This window comes from Lagopus leucura, unplaced genomic scaffold (genome assembly GCF_019238085.1).
Source record: "Lagopus leucura isolate 7727_CA_CO unplaced genomic scaffold, USGS_WTPT01 Super-Scaffold_100018, whole genome shotgun sequence".
NCBI classification, from domain to species: Eukaryota; Metazoa; Chordata; class Aves; order Galliformes; family Phasianidae; genus Lagopus; species Lagopus leucura.
The window spans coordinates 9383632-9400962 of NW_024962272.1; the positions used below are offsets into that span (position 1 = coordinate 9383632).

Here is a 17331-nt window from a genome sequence, read left to right on the forward strand (position 1 = left end):
GGAAGGGATGAAAAAATGTGGTGCACTAGTGGTGAAGTAATGATACACTAAGTGAAATGGAGGTATGAAAGGAGGATTGCAACCTTGCTGTGTAAATCAAGCTGTATATCAATACAAAACATGTAGAAACTCCAGTGGAATTCTTCTGTCACTGAAGAAATTACAGTTCTGATGAAATAGTATAGTTGAAGCACCTTGCACATAACGATAGTATGTGGAAGTTAAATGGACAGTATACATGTGAAGGTTGTCTTTTCGTACAAGAAACTATTATGTGAGGTGAAGAGTTTGTAGTGAAGGGCTGTGATAATAAAATTTGTGACTTGTATGGAGGAAAATGTCCCACGGAATCAAGTACTGAATGAATGGCAAAGCAATAATCTAGAAAAATAAAATTTTTAAGTGGATAAAATGCTGTTTTAAGATTGATAAAATGTTCAAATCTATGTACATACAAACTCAAGTTTTTTCCACTTTGCTTATGAGGTTCCCACAATGCTTTGCATCATAACAGAAATTTAACAAAAAATGTGGTGAATAAGAATGCTGCAAAGTCTAAAAATAATAATTCGACTTCTAGTAAAATACCACATTTACTAATAGGGAAATCATTACAGCATTAGTGTTTGTCAGTATGAACCAAGATGACATCTTACTTTTTTAAAAAAAATTATTTCAGGTAGGTTTATTTTGAGTTTGAACTCCTAGCTGCTGATGCAGATTCCCTCATCACTTGAAAGTGAAGGATGTCCAGTCTCACTTTCATTGAGAATAAGCATTTCAATAAGCAGTAAAGCTACCTAATTTCAATTACCGTGGCTAAAATGTATTGTGCAGAAGTGTAATGCCTTTGTCACCTCTGCTCCATGATCAGAGTACTTGGTGGAAACATTGCTGCAGATATCTACATTTCTCCTGGTCTCACCTAGCCATACAGAGAGCAGTTCTGTATGACCTGGTGACACGAAGCATTCAGAGTGTTCTACCTCTGCCATCATGAGCTTAGTAGGATTGGTGGCAGCAGCACATGAAACATTAGCAGGCACATCTCTGAGGAGCCAGAAACAAGCTGTCTGGGCAGCCCTCAGAGGATAAACAGTAACAGCAGAATCCTTCCTCTAATACTGGTGGAATATTACGGGTATTCGTGAGAGGGCAGAGGGGAGCACAGTGGGAGAAGCCAGGAGTAAATGTTTCACCATGTGGCTGTGTAGCGAGGGTTGTGCCAGTTCACTCTGCTAAATAATACCATGATTTGGTGCAGGAGATTGATGTTTAAAGAGGTGGAGAAAGGATAGATTTCACCACAAGGTTATGGTCTTGTGTTGGTAAAGAATATGCCACTGCTTGTGGAGCCCGTCTTGGACAGCAACACATTTGATCACTGGATTAGAATGTTTATTGCAAATAGAGATGAGGGTCAAAATTTTCAATGTGCATCATCAAATTGTGTTTTCCAGTTGTTCATGAGTCTAAATGTGCTGAGATTGGAGTGTGAGGCTGTCTAAGAAAAAAAAATTATTTGTGCTTGATGTGGAAGACACAAACTTCAGCAGGAATGAAGAAGTTTATTATCATACTAAAATCCCAGTTTTAATAAGCAGACTTATTGGACTCAAATCTTAGAGAAGCTCTTGATAAGAAGCTGTTAACGGGAAAGGTTGTGTTTCATTCTGCACTGCTAAGTGCTACCTCATTAGCAAACTAAAAGATTTTGTTAGCCAAACAGAGCAACAGTAGTATTAAACACTGGGACCAGGTGAGTTACTGATGTCTGCCTGCATAGTTGCAATCTGCATTAGCGCTCACAGGTCAAAGAATCAATACGACATGGTAGTGAAATAATAGGGAGTCATGATGACTTCCACATGTAGAGTTTAGCTGGGGAGTTTAAGTTAGTTGGTAAGTAATGCAGTATATACCACTGTGGACTCTTTATTTAATTTCCTCAAAGAGCTTTTATGTGAGTAAGGCTTTAGCTTAGTCAAAATCAAGAATCAAACTTAGTGTTTCAAGAAGCCAGTTGCCAGTAAGTTAGAGCATGAACAGAATTACAATGTGCGAGAAGGCACAGGAACATCTCCCTTTGGTACCTTTCTCCAAAGTGTTAGAAAGTTTTGTGTAAACGTGAGTAAATAGACCTGCAGCTTGGATCTTTTTGTGGTACTTTTTGAGATACAAGGGTCACTGTTCACTGAATCAAATCCTTCTATAATTAGCACTGATCTAAGCTCATCATGTTGCTCTAAAGTTTGCATGAGACAGTTGGTATTTTGTTAGTGTAATAGTTACTGAAGTCTATGCCTTTATGTTAGCATTACATTACCATGTTCTCCACCTGCAAAAGTCTTTGGGAAGGTTTCTTCAGTGGGAATCAATGCCTTGTACTCCACTGAGGCTACAGTGAAATGAAAATCAGACTGATTTTCATTGATGAGCCAGCATGGACTGCCATTAGCAATGTCACTAGACCTAGAAGAGAAAAGCATGGTGACAAACACCAGTGTCGAGAGTACTAGAGTCAAGCAATAGCCATGTCATAAAGTGAGTTTCTTCCTTGCCTGCACCAAAACAACACCAGAAGTATTGATGAGGGTGGGGTGAAACACCTTGTTTTTTCTGAGGAATGAAACAGAACAAAATAGTTCAGCTATAAGGGATGTTTAAAGATTGTCTAGTGACAAACTGACACTGACAAACTGACCTCTTCAGGCCAGCCGTATCTAGGGAATAGCAACCTAAACAGCAGCATTCCTTTTCAGCATAGGGAACATGTTTGGCCTGTGGATGATGCAAACCCATCTCAAAGCTAAACATTGTGTGGCAGAAACCTAAAGATGAAAGGCTTAATCCAAAGCACATTCACATAGTATCAAGTGAATGTATTGCATATGTGGCTGTCCCCATGTACTGTGCAGGCCAAATCCATTACTGCTCTAGCAGGAGTTGATGGCTCTTCAATTAGAAAATTTGGTTGAGTAACAGTGATTTTTCTTCATTTATCTGCAATAAGAAGAATTATTTAATTAATGTTAATCATAATGTTAAAGGGATTGAGGCTTATTTGTGAAATCTGTTAATGTCTGATTCTACTACAATATTCATGTGATAGCGGACTTTTTTTATTAGCACTTAAGAAACCCTGATTAAGGAATAATCATGGCAGCTACCCAATGAAATTACCTTTTGATGTTTTCTACTAAAAGCAGAAAAAAGGCCAATATGAATTTTGTGTAATATAGTTTTAGGGAAGAAAAATGGAAATAACCACTCAAATAATATTGAAGTGTTTTTTAACATAGATTGTTTCATTACCTATACTTACTTCAGTTTTGTCTTAATTACTGCACCTGCCTCAAAGGGGTTTTGTTCCCTCTGCTCCCTAACTGCTTGTATATTAGAAAGAAATATTAGATTTCAGAATATACTAATTTTCTGTTGACAAAGTCATTTTACAGAACTCTCTGGCAATGTCAATCTCACTGTTAGCTGTTGGGCAAGAGTTAGAGATTAGTCTAGAGGTTTTATCTGGCTCAATTCCTAATTAGTGTAGCAAATGGTTTGAGGAATGAAAAGTAAATTCAGCAGAATGGTGTTCTCTTGCTATTTTCGTAGTTATTTTCTTAAGCTGATGTTGAGTTGTGCTGGGAAACTGGAAGACTAGTTTGAAAGTGGGAAGGTGTGGGGTTGTAATTTTAACCAGTAGTGTGCTATCAAAGCCTAATGCATGAGACCAGGCAGCAAATATCCCATTCCATCATTAAATAGTTTACAGAGATTGTGGTAGAGCTGCTGTTGCAGTCGCTGTGCTTCATTGTCAATGAAAAAAATGGTGTCAGACCCTAAAGAGGCAGGCAGTGGCTCAGCCATCTCTAAAAGAAGTAGCTAAACTCTCCTGTGACAAGAATATTCAAAATGAGGCAGATTGGTCTCTCAAGTCTGTCAGCTTTGGACCTTCTGGTTTTGGAAAATTCAAAACACAAAATTAAATATTAAAAAAATACTAGAGCTTTGCAAGAGATGCACTCTATTAAGAAAAAATGCACAAACTATTCTGAAATTTTCAAAGCAGTGTGTGTCTTAAACATAAGTATTAATGACTTTTAAAATTAGCTGGATTTTAGCTCAGAGCTGTTTAAAAATACTGTTGACTTTTCAGAAATTCTGTTCTTTGACCACTCTGCACTTGATGAACTTGAGGGGCATGCCAACTGGACTCCTTTGCTTTTACTTCAAGGCATGTGTTAGGCTGTAAAAATATATTTTCAGTAAATATGTGAAGCAGAAGTTAGGATCAGTGGCAGTATTTGTGACTACAATCTAGATCATGTTACAGAATTTTGTTTATGACCTTTTAAATTAACACAGAAGTGTTCATTAGAAGGAAAACTCTGCTCAGGGGATACTTGCTGTATAGCAGGTGTTCTTTCAGTCTTTCCCTATGCTGTATAGGGAATAAATATTTCTGAAATGGCTGTTAAGCAGTGCAACATTTATTACTGGTTAGATTTAAGATTAAAAATTAAATATTCCTCTTAAGTTTCTAGAATTTGAGGAAAAATCAGGGAAAACGGTTTTATACATTTTTTCATTGTTACCTGTAGAAGTTCAATGGAAGACTGCCTTCTGGTATCTTAAAACCTAGATCTAACCTGTGTCCCTGTGACAGTGGTCACAATTTCCATTTGCCTTTACTGGAACTGCAGTGCTGTCCCAATGGGTGAATTCAGGAAAAAGTCCAGTACATACTATACCCTAATTTGAAATTTTATGCTGGCATTAACATTTAGCATCTCTCTTTAGAATTTTGAAGTACTTAGGACCTAAATATTTTTTCGTAAATACTTATGCTGGTTCCTACTTTACAGTCTTAAGGTATTACAACCTTTCACAATACCGTAATTGTGAAGCTGAATGCATGATAACAAAACAACAAAAGCAAAGAGGGTAAGGTTCCATTTCTCTGCTTTGTCAGAAGACCCTTTGACATCAGGGGCGTGACAGTTTCAAACCATGGGCAAAGGCTGAGGAAGCAACTAGGGCAGCATGCCCTGCAGTATGGTGCATCATGTGGGGTAGTCTTCAGTTGGCTTGGGCAGAGACTAGAAGTCCCACTTTTGCTGAGACAGTAGAAGGTACACACTGTGTGCTGTGCAGCTAGCTTAACTGGCATCATTAAATTCTCTTGTGTGCCTTAATTATATAAATGCTTTCTAAAATCTTTGCATTCAGGGATAGATTGTCTGAGCATCCCTCTGCTAGAGTTTCTAAGCATGACTGTTGCTTTCTTGCATAACCACACCTCTATCTGGTCAGCTCTCCCAATATGAGCTGCAGTGCTCAGCCCCATTCAAAGTGAGACAGACCTTTAATGAGGGGTGTGCTGTGCATATACAGCAGGATCACACAGACTTGTGTGGCTCTGTTTTTGTAGGTGTAAACGTTATGCTAAGAAAGAAAAAAGCCTAGAAAAGAAAAGCATGTTACATTCCCAAAATTTAGGAACTGCTAAAGGATTTTGATCAGCTTTAATGATTACAACATCACTCTTCATGAATTTATATGTGAGCAATTTAAGCCTATAAGGAGACTATTTCCTCACAGTAGTTATAGTCGTGTAAGAGCAGAAGATCATAAAGGAAAATGTTTGTTAATCTGTAGTCTGTATGTGCTGTTAAGTGTTAATAACATTTGGATTTCTTTGTAGTTTTAATGGAAGGAATGCTCCTCCATTTTTTTTAACAACAAAATGGGTAAAAAATGATAGAGCAACTAAACGTTTCAAAAGAAGCACAGAGAATTAATGCGTTCATTTCTAATCTTGGTTCTAGTAGCTCGCCAGGGAGAACAGCATCTCTGACAGCTACAATGGTCTCATGTTATACAAAATGTGCTTTTGCTGTTGTTAGAGACAGTTCGCATTGCTAGTGGCAGAGAGATAGCAAATTACTGTTCTGGCTGCTGGAGTATAAAGCTGCAGAAAGAGTTGGAAGAGGAGGAAGTGCAGAGATATTAGTTTTGAACCTGAGAAATACACATGGTTCTGGAACGAGTTGATCCTGCAGGCCCAAATGCCAGAATGCCAGATCAGAGAAAGAGAGGGATTGAAATAAAACATTATGGTCAAGAGCATCTCAGAACAGACTGTCTAGGAATGTGACAGAGCAGCCTTTACACACCATTTCCTGAGGGAATCCAGCTTCATCCGATACTGATGAGATTGGTTATAGTGCAGGATATTCATAGAAAATGGATTAAAGTTGTGTTTTGTTTTCTTTTTTTCTCATGCATTTGGAAGACTTTCTGGCAGCAACATATGATCCTGATGTAGTGCATCAACATTTTTATGCATCTCTCTGCCTGCTTCTGTCAGACAGGGCAACCACACTCAATTCCAGTGGCAGTTACCTCACCCAGATATTATAAATTGTGTACAGCAAGTAAAGATGATACCCACATATCATTTATCATATCAAGAGTAATAAGCAGAAAATAAAGAGCAGTACAGGGAGCTGGAAAGACAACTTCCTCCAAGACAGAGAAAAAAGAATTATCCTACCCCAAACTCTGTGCATATAACAACCTGTGTTCTTATCGGATCATTTTGAAAGGACAGAGTCTCTGGAAACTGGTCATTTTCCTTGGCTGGATGTTGTATTTCACATCAGCAGATCCTTAATCCAACTTGTGCTGCAATTTTGTGGCTTAGAGGAGCTATGCCCTATGTGAAGCCCTGGAGCTTGGATGTATGTGGCCATCATCAAGCCTCCTTATTCTGCATGCAAGCAGGATCATGCTGACAGGGGAGCACACACTTCTGCAAGTGTCACATGTGTAGTGAGCACTCTGGATGTGTTTCTGGGGCAATGTTTTGATCTTGGTGTCACACAGAGCACTGTATGAATGCAGACAATATTTTAGTAAAATAAAACACTCTCACTCTAAATCCTTTCCCTATAATCCACTTTAAGCAGTCATATCTATTGATGTGTTGACTGTTGCTTGTATAAGCTGTATTTAACCTAGATTATTGTTTTCCATTTTTTTGAGGGGGAGTAAATTCCATCACTCTCATTAACTGAAATTCTAAACAAATATGGGGACCAGAATATAAGTTTATCTTTGTATTTGTGAAAGATCCAGATGAAAAATTTATTTTTAAGTACTTTTCCCAAACCCAGCATTAGTCCACTCTTCTCAATAACAGTTACAACAACTGTATATGATAATATAATAAAGCCAGAATGTTTGCATTTTAGACAAGTTTCTGTTTTCCAGGGTGTTCCTAAGAAACTGTTTCTCCAAAATACAGCTGCCAACAGACTCAAAGTCTGTAAGACCAAAAGGAAACATTGTGGTCATCCTGTCAAACCATCTTTGACCAGATGTCATGTGGCTCCCTGGAACTGAATTCTGTTTGAAGCAGAATATAGCTTTTAGAAATCTTCCAATTTCCAATACAGCAAAGCACTGTTACCAACAGTGGAGTTTCCGAAAGTCTTTCGGTTGTTCCATTTTTCCTTTATCTGATGTTATCTAGCTTCAACCTCTAGCTGTTTCCCATTGCTTGTTCCTTTGCAACAGGTTGGCAGCCTGCATACATTTTGGATGCTGTAGTCTGAACATTTGTAAGTTTCCCTTTCCCCATGTAGGAGGAACACCTTGAGAAACATTTCCTTCCATGTCTGTTTTTCTGTTAATCATTTCTGCGCTGCTTTCTGGAGTACATGCTGTACTTACATGTAGTAAGCATGCATCCCTTGCCTTGAATGCAGGAAGCCGGCAGTGAGATTTGTCACCCTGCTCAGTACACATGTAGGACAACCTTGCTTGTCTCACCCAAAAACAGTTTGCTAAGCTAATCTGGAGGAGGCATCATCTGAAGTTCCTGAAACTTCTATCTGCAAAATGTCTGCTGTGGCAAAAGCTCATTTCAAAAGATGCATGTTTGCACACTTGTGAGTATTCATAGCCATCATGAAAAATCACATTTATGATAGATCATTTTATAGTCTTTTTATCCCAGCAGAAGTCCAAGTAGATATAACTCATAAAGCAGTGAGCTTTCGAATGATGTACACATAGATAACAGAAATTTTGGCAAGACTTACCAACCATACTGCAAATTCATGTGACCAGTCTGACTGAAGATTGAAAAGCTTTAGTATATATACAATTGAAAATTCTGTCCCATAAATAAGAGCCGTGGAAAAAAAGGCTTTTCATTTTCTTTTTCTCAATTTGTAATTTGAAGAGTGCTGTGAATTATGAGCATTGAGAGATAAAGCCCTAATTGAGTGACTGCTCTGGGCATGTTTCTCATGTCAGAATGTGCGCAGGGACTGTCAGGGAGTTGCAAAGCCAAGATACTGCCCTTGTTTCACTCAAGGCTTTAAAATAAAGAAGAGCAGTAAACAGCAAGTTCATTAATCAAGTATCACTCTTGCTTTTATGTGGTCTGACTTGAAGAAACTGAGAGATACCACCTCACTGGAACCACTGTCAGCAGTTCTTGAGGTGTGGGAATAGTACTTCAGTTGAAAAAACATTTGTTTTCCTTCAGCCTACTGGATGTAGGAAAGGAAACTTCAGTCTTTTTTCATTTGCCTGGGGGTCTGGAATGCACTGTTTCCTCAGGCTGGCTGCAGGTGTCTTTCATAAGTTGCTCAGCAGATTATTTCAGAAGGTGATGATGATGTTTAAGAGATCCAGCAATCACTGTTTTCATAGCACCCAAATTCACTGCCCACTACAAGCTGGAAGAGTTCAAGACTGAAAGAATTGCACTGGAGCTTGAGCTACAAAGAGAGGAGAAGAGAGATTAAACCAGCAATGTCTTGAAGGACACAGGAATTTTCCTCTTCTTTTTTTTTTTTTTTTTTGCTTTACATGCTTTATGCTGGAGAGATGATGTTAAAGACTCTACTCCCCTGATTGGAAGAGATGGGTAAGAGGACATACATACAGAGGCTGGCCATGAAAGAAGTAGGAAAAGTTCTCAAGTTGTGCCACAAAGGCATCTGAAATGCCAAAGAGCTTTTGACGTGGTATGAAATATGTAGATATGTCACTGATATTTCCATAAAGAACAAAACCCAATTATCTTTAATATTTTGCAACTCTGAAACTAAGGCTTGAGTTAAATACTTTTGAACCAATTTTGAATTCTAAACATACACTTTTTATTACACATTAGGAATAGGGTGGGTTCAGGAAAAAAAAAAACTAATAAAAGAAGCTTTTCTAATGATAAAGAATATACTTACAGTAGCAATACCAAGACAATAGAAAACCTACAAATATAATCAGCTTTTCATGTGGCTTAGAGTACTCTCAGAACAAAAAACTGCTTGGCTTGGTATTTACCATACGCTTTGTGATGGAGATTTTCCATAGAGGACATGTGTCGAAGCATTCTATGTGGGCAAAGATGCTGAGCCAACGTACAGGAAATAAACTGAATAGTAGATGATAGCTTTTCCTTTTGTAGAGAGAAGCACTATTGTATAGGGATGATTTCAAGGAGATTTTGGCTAGTGAGGAGACTACTCTGGAATAGCATCCTGTGTTTGCTTTGGTTGAGACTGGTAGAACACTTTTGTATATTACATACCACTTAATTCTGAAATAATTCTACTACCTCAGCAATTCTCACTGTATTTGGTAACTTGAAGTGGATATCTATGGTGGTAGAAGCCACAGCAAACTGTGGACTGATTTGCACCTTTGGAATTGCTCTGGTATATTTGACCCAAGTTTGTATTCCTAAGAATTCATTTTGTAAGTTACTTAGGGACAACTGAAATTAGCATGTACAGATGTCTGAAGTTCATCATTTGTGTTAAGAGTTGCAAGGACTACTCTGAGAAAAGGAAAAATCCATCAGAAATTTCTACCGTTTTTTATTCATATATATCATTGTCATAACAGTAATACAAGCATAAGCCTCAAGATATATCAACTGCAAAATATTAGACTCCAAAGCTAAGTAAGTTTAGAGAGTTTAAAGTTTTATTCTCTTGTAGATGCTGCATTTAGTATCAGCCTTTTATTAAGAAGTTGTGACTGTAGACCTAGGCTAGATGAAGTCGTGATATATCAGTTTGCATTCGGAGTGATGTTAGTAGTAATTCTCACAGTCATTGGAATTCCAGATTATTATACTGTCCCAAGACCAGATATACTTACATTATATGTGACAAGGTAAGAAGATACCAGTTATAGAGGTTTTGCTTTGTTCTTAAAAATTGTGTTTCCATGTAATTCATGATTGTTATGAGGGGAACTGCGTGAACCAAGGTGGCAAATATTAAACTGCATTGTATAAACAAGAGAGTTACTTTCAAGCTGGTACAGCAAAATTTTTTCCCGCCTTTCCAGTTGGATATACATCGTGGCTGGCAGCGGACATTCTGAACTCCTTCAGAATTTCAATGTGGTGCCTGCCTTTCCTAGCATAATAAACTGGCAATGAACTCTCGTGAGACAGGGAAGGTGTATTGCTGCCCCTGCCTGGGCTGTGCACTTTTTTCTTGTGTTCCTTTCCTACTTACTCCTCCCAAGTCTTGCTCTTAATGCAAGAGACTTCACTGCCACACGCAGCTGGAGGCGGAATTGTGTTGATGCTTGTGAAGAGTTGTGAGATCTGGAGACGGAGAGGGTAAGAAGGAAAGACAGATGGAGTTTCAGATCTGTTTGCAAGCACAGCTGTGGATAGGGGTACCTCAAGTATGTGAAAGTATGCCTGAGTGCTGTAATGGGTTACTTTTGTGTAGCAGAGTAGGTAGAAACAACTTAATTCATATCAGGGCTGCTGGCTTTTCTGTGGTCATGAGATGGAAAAATATGCATTGAATTTCAGCTTTGTTCCATAGGTCGGGCTGCTGTAGCTTTCTCTGCAGTTGTGCAAGACGTGTTTCTTTGGGCAAAAGTAGTAATTTCAAGTGTTCTCTGCAGCCTTCTTTCCTTTTCTGCTTTTCTTTCTCTACTTAGCTTGTCTTAAAATCTTTTTTTTTTTATATGTTGCTTTTATTCAGATTACGTGTAGCATAATTATGACAACTGCTTTGATCGTGGATTGTCTTTGACCCTTGCTGAAGAAGAACATGGTCAATCAGCGAGAATGCATCACTTAGCACTGCTGGATTCATTGACTTTTTATCCAACTTTAGACCCCTGCAGTTTGTGAAATGGCATCCGCAATAATTTTCCAAGCTCTTGACCTATGTCAACAGCTTCTTTATCCAACTGTCTTCATCTATTTTTATGTGCAAATTGACTGCTGCTACTATGAGTCAGAGCATACTGATAGGTTAGGAAAACAGCCTACTGTTCAATTATTTAAAAAACATGCAATTCCTCTTAAGCAGAGCAATCCAGCTTTAGGAGTCTCACTTCTGTGGCTGCCCGTCAGCAACGGGAGGTATGCCAGTGGCCTCCCCAGCCCTCCTGCATTGCTGAGTGATGGCTTCAGTCTCAGCTCTTCCACAGCCAGGTTGTGTTACTTGGAGATTGGCATATCCTCCTACACTCCTTAAGTCCTGAATTTTTTTACTTTTTGTTTTCATAAGAATGTGAAATAGAAGTGGAGAGTGTTGTCAGATTGTGTGTTAAGTAGAGCCTGTCACAGAAAGTTTGATGATGGTAACAACTCATAACTGACTGTTTCTGCTACCATAAGCAGTCAGAACCATTTTTCTTTTATATCCCACAATGGGCCAGGCACTGTCTTGATTTCTTTGTCTGGAAGTACCACCCTCTCTCCTGTCCTTTCCTTCAGCCTGGGTCTCACATAAATCACAGAATCACAGAATCACAGAATTGTAGGGGTTGGAAGGGACCTCCAGAGATCATCGAGTCCAACCCCCCTGCCAAAGCAGGTTCCCTACAGCAGGTCACACAGGTAGGCATCCAGGCAGGTCTTGAACATCTCCAGAGAAGGAGACTCCACCACCTCCCTGGGCAGCCTGTTCCAGTGCTCCGTCACCTCACTGTAAAGAAGTTCTTGCGCATGTTTGTGTGGAACTTCCTATGCTGCAGTTTCTGGCCATTTCCCCTTGTCCTGTCTCCACTCACCACTGAAAACAGTCTGGCCTCGCCATTCTGCCCCCCACACCTTAGATATTTATAGACCTGGATCAGGTCCCTCTCAGTCTCCTTTTCTCAAGGCTGAACAGACCCAGTTCACTCAGCACTCAGTGTTTAGGAGTGAAGGCTGAGGTGCAGCAGGTGCAGTGTGAAGCCATCCCAACAGAGAGCAGGTTGTCGCATGGTTTAATGTTGCCCCTTTTGCTCATTCAGCCTGACTCCATGCAGATTCACTGCTAGCTTGGTGATACTTTCCATGTGCTCTGAGTTTTCTGTCCTTTCTTTCTCTTTATAATGTTCATCTGACACTTGCTTTCATTTTAGCTGAGCAGGAATTTGTAATTTCTTAGAGGTGCAGGACAGACTGAAGTGAATGATGCTGTGATTATGTTTGAGAGTGGCACCTTAAGCAATTCCTTTTCATAAACTGAATACTCACATCTTTTTTTTTTTAGTTCTGCAACATAAAAATAATAGATTTTGATGTGAAATGCATACATTACTCAGAGTTAGGGTGTTCCTTCCCTGTGCATTCTTTCCTCAAAATGGAAAGGTATATGCCTCCAACTTGCTTTCATACCTTCTTTTTAATGGTAACATTTTCACATGCTTAACTTGACACATTTTTAATCAATTTGAAAATATTTATTCAAGCAGACCTCCTCATGACATATTTGAAAAATGAAGTAAGTGCTGTTTCACAAGGTTATCTCGTGTTTGTATTTTAAAAAACACCCTGATTTGATAATAGGTGGATTTTTCTTTTTTTCAGCTTTTTAAGTTTTCCCATTTGTTTTTCAAAGTTTTTTTCACAATTTATTGCAGTAGAGTTCTTACTGTTGCATGCATACATGGGCCTGCTTTTTCATGCGTTCTGTTAAATAAATGAGAACGAAGGTTGTAGAAAGCAGTTCTGTTTCACGTAGAGATAACATTTCATTATATTCTTTATGCCTACAGAGAATGAAAGCATGATGTACTAGAATAAGCTCGGAGCAACTTTTATTCCATAGCGTTGTTTCATGCAGGTTTGTGAAGAAGAGCTGTGTTGTGTATAGAACAAGCCTGTGAGTGAGGAGACTGGAAATTATGTTTTTTTTTTTTTTTTTTTTTTTTTTTGAATGGTTTGGTCTCCAATCTGGCTTGGCTTTGATTTCTAGACATTCAGGAAATGGAACTTTCAAAGCTGAAGTCAATGGGAAAATGTGCACTGTTCCCCCTCAGCAAGTGTGACTTTATGGAAATGTTAAAATGCACCTCATTGTTCGCATAGAGTCTCCTTTTGGCAAGAGATGGGAATCTGTATAATCAATTACTTCAGAGATTTTCCTTCAAGGACTATAGTTTAGGAAGTGTAGAAACTTCTTAAAAGAAAATATTTTTATACAAATGAGCTCTTTTCATACCGAATCAAACAAATTCAAGATGTACCAGGCATTTGACAGTGACACGTGCATGAATATACCCATAAAATACTCAAAGGAAATGCTAAAATAACTGCTGAGTCTTGTCCTAGTCTTCATTGATATATCCCAGTAATTGTATAGTGTAACTTAGACTAAAGACTACTGGCAAGTTTTTCTCTTCAATTTTAAAAGAAAATAAACTAGCCTTAGTATTCAGTAGAGTGTTCTGTTTCTGTAGCAGTGATATTTTCTATAAACTAAGCTTTATGCACTGACTTCTCAAATGAGAAAATGGGTTTCCTGGAATGTTTTAAATTACATCCTAGATGGGTGTATCAGCGCATCCTCAGTATAAAAATAGTTACTAAGCAGATCCTGACTGAAGCTGTTTGATAAAAATCTTGCAGAGAAGGCTATACCCAGGATTGTGATCAAGCCTGCTGTATTGCTTAGATTTACTCTGGCTAGCATCCTGCACTGTCTCTCTCAACACAGTACACAGTCACTGTATCTTAAAGGTCATTCTGACTCCCTCTTCCCCTTCTATTTAATTGGATATCTGCAGGTGCCTAAGGTGAGTCCTCCTAGTGTACATCGTATCTATGATTATGGAGCTGCCCGTGCTATCTTCCCATATGTGTTCTTATGCAAACATTTTATTTGCATAAATCTGTATTTGAATGAGACCAAACAGCTATTTTATTTATAGTAATTTTACGTGTACATGAAATTGTCATTAGGCTTTATGGGAAGAGTTACATTTCTTTTTCTGGCATTGGGTCTGATTGTGCATGCTGTACAGTCCTTCTGCAGAATTACTCTTTCATATGTTTCCCTTAACTTTTCTGGGAGCTGAGGAAACAGAAATTATAGGCAACATCTAGCATGTTTTAGGGGCAGGCTCTCTGACAAATACACAATCTGTGGAACAGTCACTTCATTTTTTTGTTAAAAGGTGGTATATATCTATCTGTACGTCACTAAAATCTTAACCATCAGCTATGCTGGATTGCATATTATTGAATATTAAATCAGATGATCCAAGCTCCTGTACAAACACATGCTTGTACAAAAATATTTATGTATATGCATATACAGAATTGTTTATTTGTCTTATTATTGTTCATATTAACTGGAATGGCACACTGAGACAATATTTGTGATTGTTTAAACTAAAGGGCTGTCTGATAAATATTCTCAGTAATGTCATCTGGCATAACAGGAAAAGAGAGAATGAATTAATTGTTGGGGGTTTTTTGAGGCATAAGTGTATGGATGTTCACTCTCAGCAAGTACTATGATGCCTCTACTGTTTATCTTTTTAACAATCAGTAGATATTTGCAGCTGAATAGGGAGTAAATAAATGGAGAGAACGTATTTTCACAGTTACTGCTAAAGAGTTTTGCAGTTTGTCTTGTGAGGAAAACCCCTCTCCTTCTTACATATATCTCATGATAAGATTTAGAAGGTGGAACTGTATAAGCCTTGAAAATCATATTTGATTGTTCAGACACATTGAATCTTTTTTGTTATTGGTTGCTAAATACTAGCATAAATTGGTGGAATTGTGGTCCATGGTTTGAGGCAATCCAGGCAGCTACTGAGATCAAGTGGTATACAGCCTTTCATCCGGCTTCAGATGTGATGGGAGGGCTGGGCCACCGGCAAGGGATTAAACTTTAAAGAAAAAAAAAGCTGTTCTGAGGGTCTGAAAAAGAGACCATATATTGGCAGGAGGTGACAAGGAGATAGGGTTCATTAAATGTTAATTATAAATCAGTCTTTGTCATGGAGGAGAGATCCATTTAAGAGGGATGTTGATCACACTTTAGAGCAGCCTCTTCAGTCTTTTGGCTCTCCCTCTTGTTGCCTCTGGCCAGATACACTCTACATCTCACATTCCCTCCAGAGTCCACTGCATGACATACAGAAGGCTGAGTGGGTGTCCACTTGATGGGATCTCTGGATCTCATAAGATCTGAAGGGCAGCCAGCTGTCAGATCATCAAGAGAGTGTCTACCAAGATGGATTGCAGCTTGGTCCGGAAGAGGAGCAGAGTAATCATGAGGAAAAGGCACTCTATCAAATACCTCAATTTTCTCTGAAGCTGAAAAGGATTTACAGTGGTTAATAGAAGAACAGAGAAATGGATTTCTGCATGAACATTACCTCATAGTCTTGTCTTCTTAAACCAGACAATTTCTTCACTGGTAGAATACTCTTAACCCTGAAGTTGATTCTTAAGAAAGGGAAAAACACAATTCCATTTTCTAAAAGAAACTATGGAAACCATGTAGTAGCAATGGTAAAGGTAGAGGTAGTATGGATCTCAAGCAGAACTTCCACCGATGTCAGTGGACAAGTCTCTCTAAGGACCTCATGATTTGAAGCTGAATTGCAGATACAGTAGAAATTATCCTGCCATGGAAAAATGTGAATACTGTCTCTGACAAGTGACAAAGAGAAACATGTGACCTGAAAGTAAACTTATTCTATATATATATGTGTGTGTGTGTGTGTGTGCATACACAGATATTCATGAACAGCAGAAATAAAAGGTGAAGAGTTGGCTGCTAAGAGGAAATAGCTGTCTTGCTTGGAAAGAGGTGAATTCAATTTTTATAGTTATATCCCATGAAACAATTCAGGAAAAATATGAAGTTTAAGTGAGATAGATGTGTAAATATAATCTCTTTCTTTCTATGTGGATAGTTATGCTGTTCACATTCATGGAAACTAGCTCCCACTTAGACTAGCCAATGCCAAAATGCCTGCAGTCCTGTCTGCTCTGAGGCTGATGTCACTTTCAGTCTTGCTCTTTCTGAGTGTGTTGTGAATCTACGAAGAGGTATCTGACAGAAAATAATCTGATTTTAAGAACTCTGCTTTTAACCCTTAACTTTGATGTTTCAAGTTCTTTTTCATGTTGTTATAATTTGACCTTTTGCTCAATATCGGTCTTTTTCTCCCTGTACTAGTACTTTGCACTAAATTATGTTCTGGAGCGCCTGGCAGAGAGAATCTTGACGCAGAGTTACTCTACTAAAATATATATTTTAATTCTGTTGTATTCACTCCAAGCAGTGAAGATGATTTAGATATTGGTTAAGCAGAATATTTTAATATTTTACTGAAAGCTTTTGTTCTCAGAAACAGACTTAAAACAAAGAACAGAAGTATAATTTATTTCTGCTTGTGATCTACTGTTACACTTTATAAAACTAGTTTTACAAATTTGAAAAAAAGTTCAATTCTAATAATGAAAAAAAAATAACAGCATTCAAAAGATGATCGCAAATGAAATTCTTCTAGCAGGAGATATAAGTAGTTGTTCAGGGAGATTTGTAGCACTAACAGAATTGGGCTTATTCCCTAGTGAACCATATGCCAAGGTGAGCTGTGCATTTCGACTGCCAAAATGAACTCCTTAACATGAAATATGTCTTTGAGTATGGTAATGGGAAACTTCCCAAGATTTCACACATTTCTTGATAATCTCTATGAAACCCTAACACTTACCAAATGTTTTCCTGGTTGGCAGGTGGAGTGGATACAACAGCAGGTGGTTAAAAGAAGGATAAAGAGGGATTATAAACCTGGAGGTACCCAATCCACTTATTTCAATGATCCCAAGTGGCCAAGCATGTGGTACATGGTAAGTACATAACGGGTCATTGGCTTTGTTTCATGCCAGCATTTAGTTGTCTGCCATGATGTTTTGAAACAGGGCAAAATAGTGTGTTCAGAAGTAGCAAATTTCCTTTTTTTAATGTAACTAATGAGGGTCTGTAAACTCCTTGCAGGTATTAAAAGAAATCCCAGGGAGCTCTGCAATAG

General features: G+C 38.3%; 1 protein-coding gene across 5 annotated transcripts in view; it reads left to right on the forward strand.

Moving 5' to 3' along the window:
* PCSK5 (proprotein convertase subtilisin/kexin type 5) overlaps positions 1-17331 on the forward strand; it is a 267838-nt gene that overhangs the window by 30244 nt on the left and 220263 nt on the right. For all 5 annotated transcript variants that reach the window (XM_042877361.1, XM_042877362.1, XM_042877366.1 and 2 more), the window contains exon 3: positions 17036-17149. In XM_042877361.1, coding sequence (XP_042733295.1) covers positions 17036-17149 — 114 coding nt within the window. The remainder of the gene's footprint in view (positions 1-17035; positions 17150-17331) is intronic.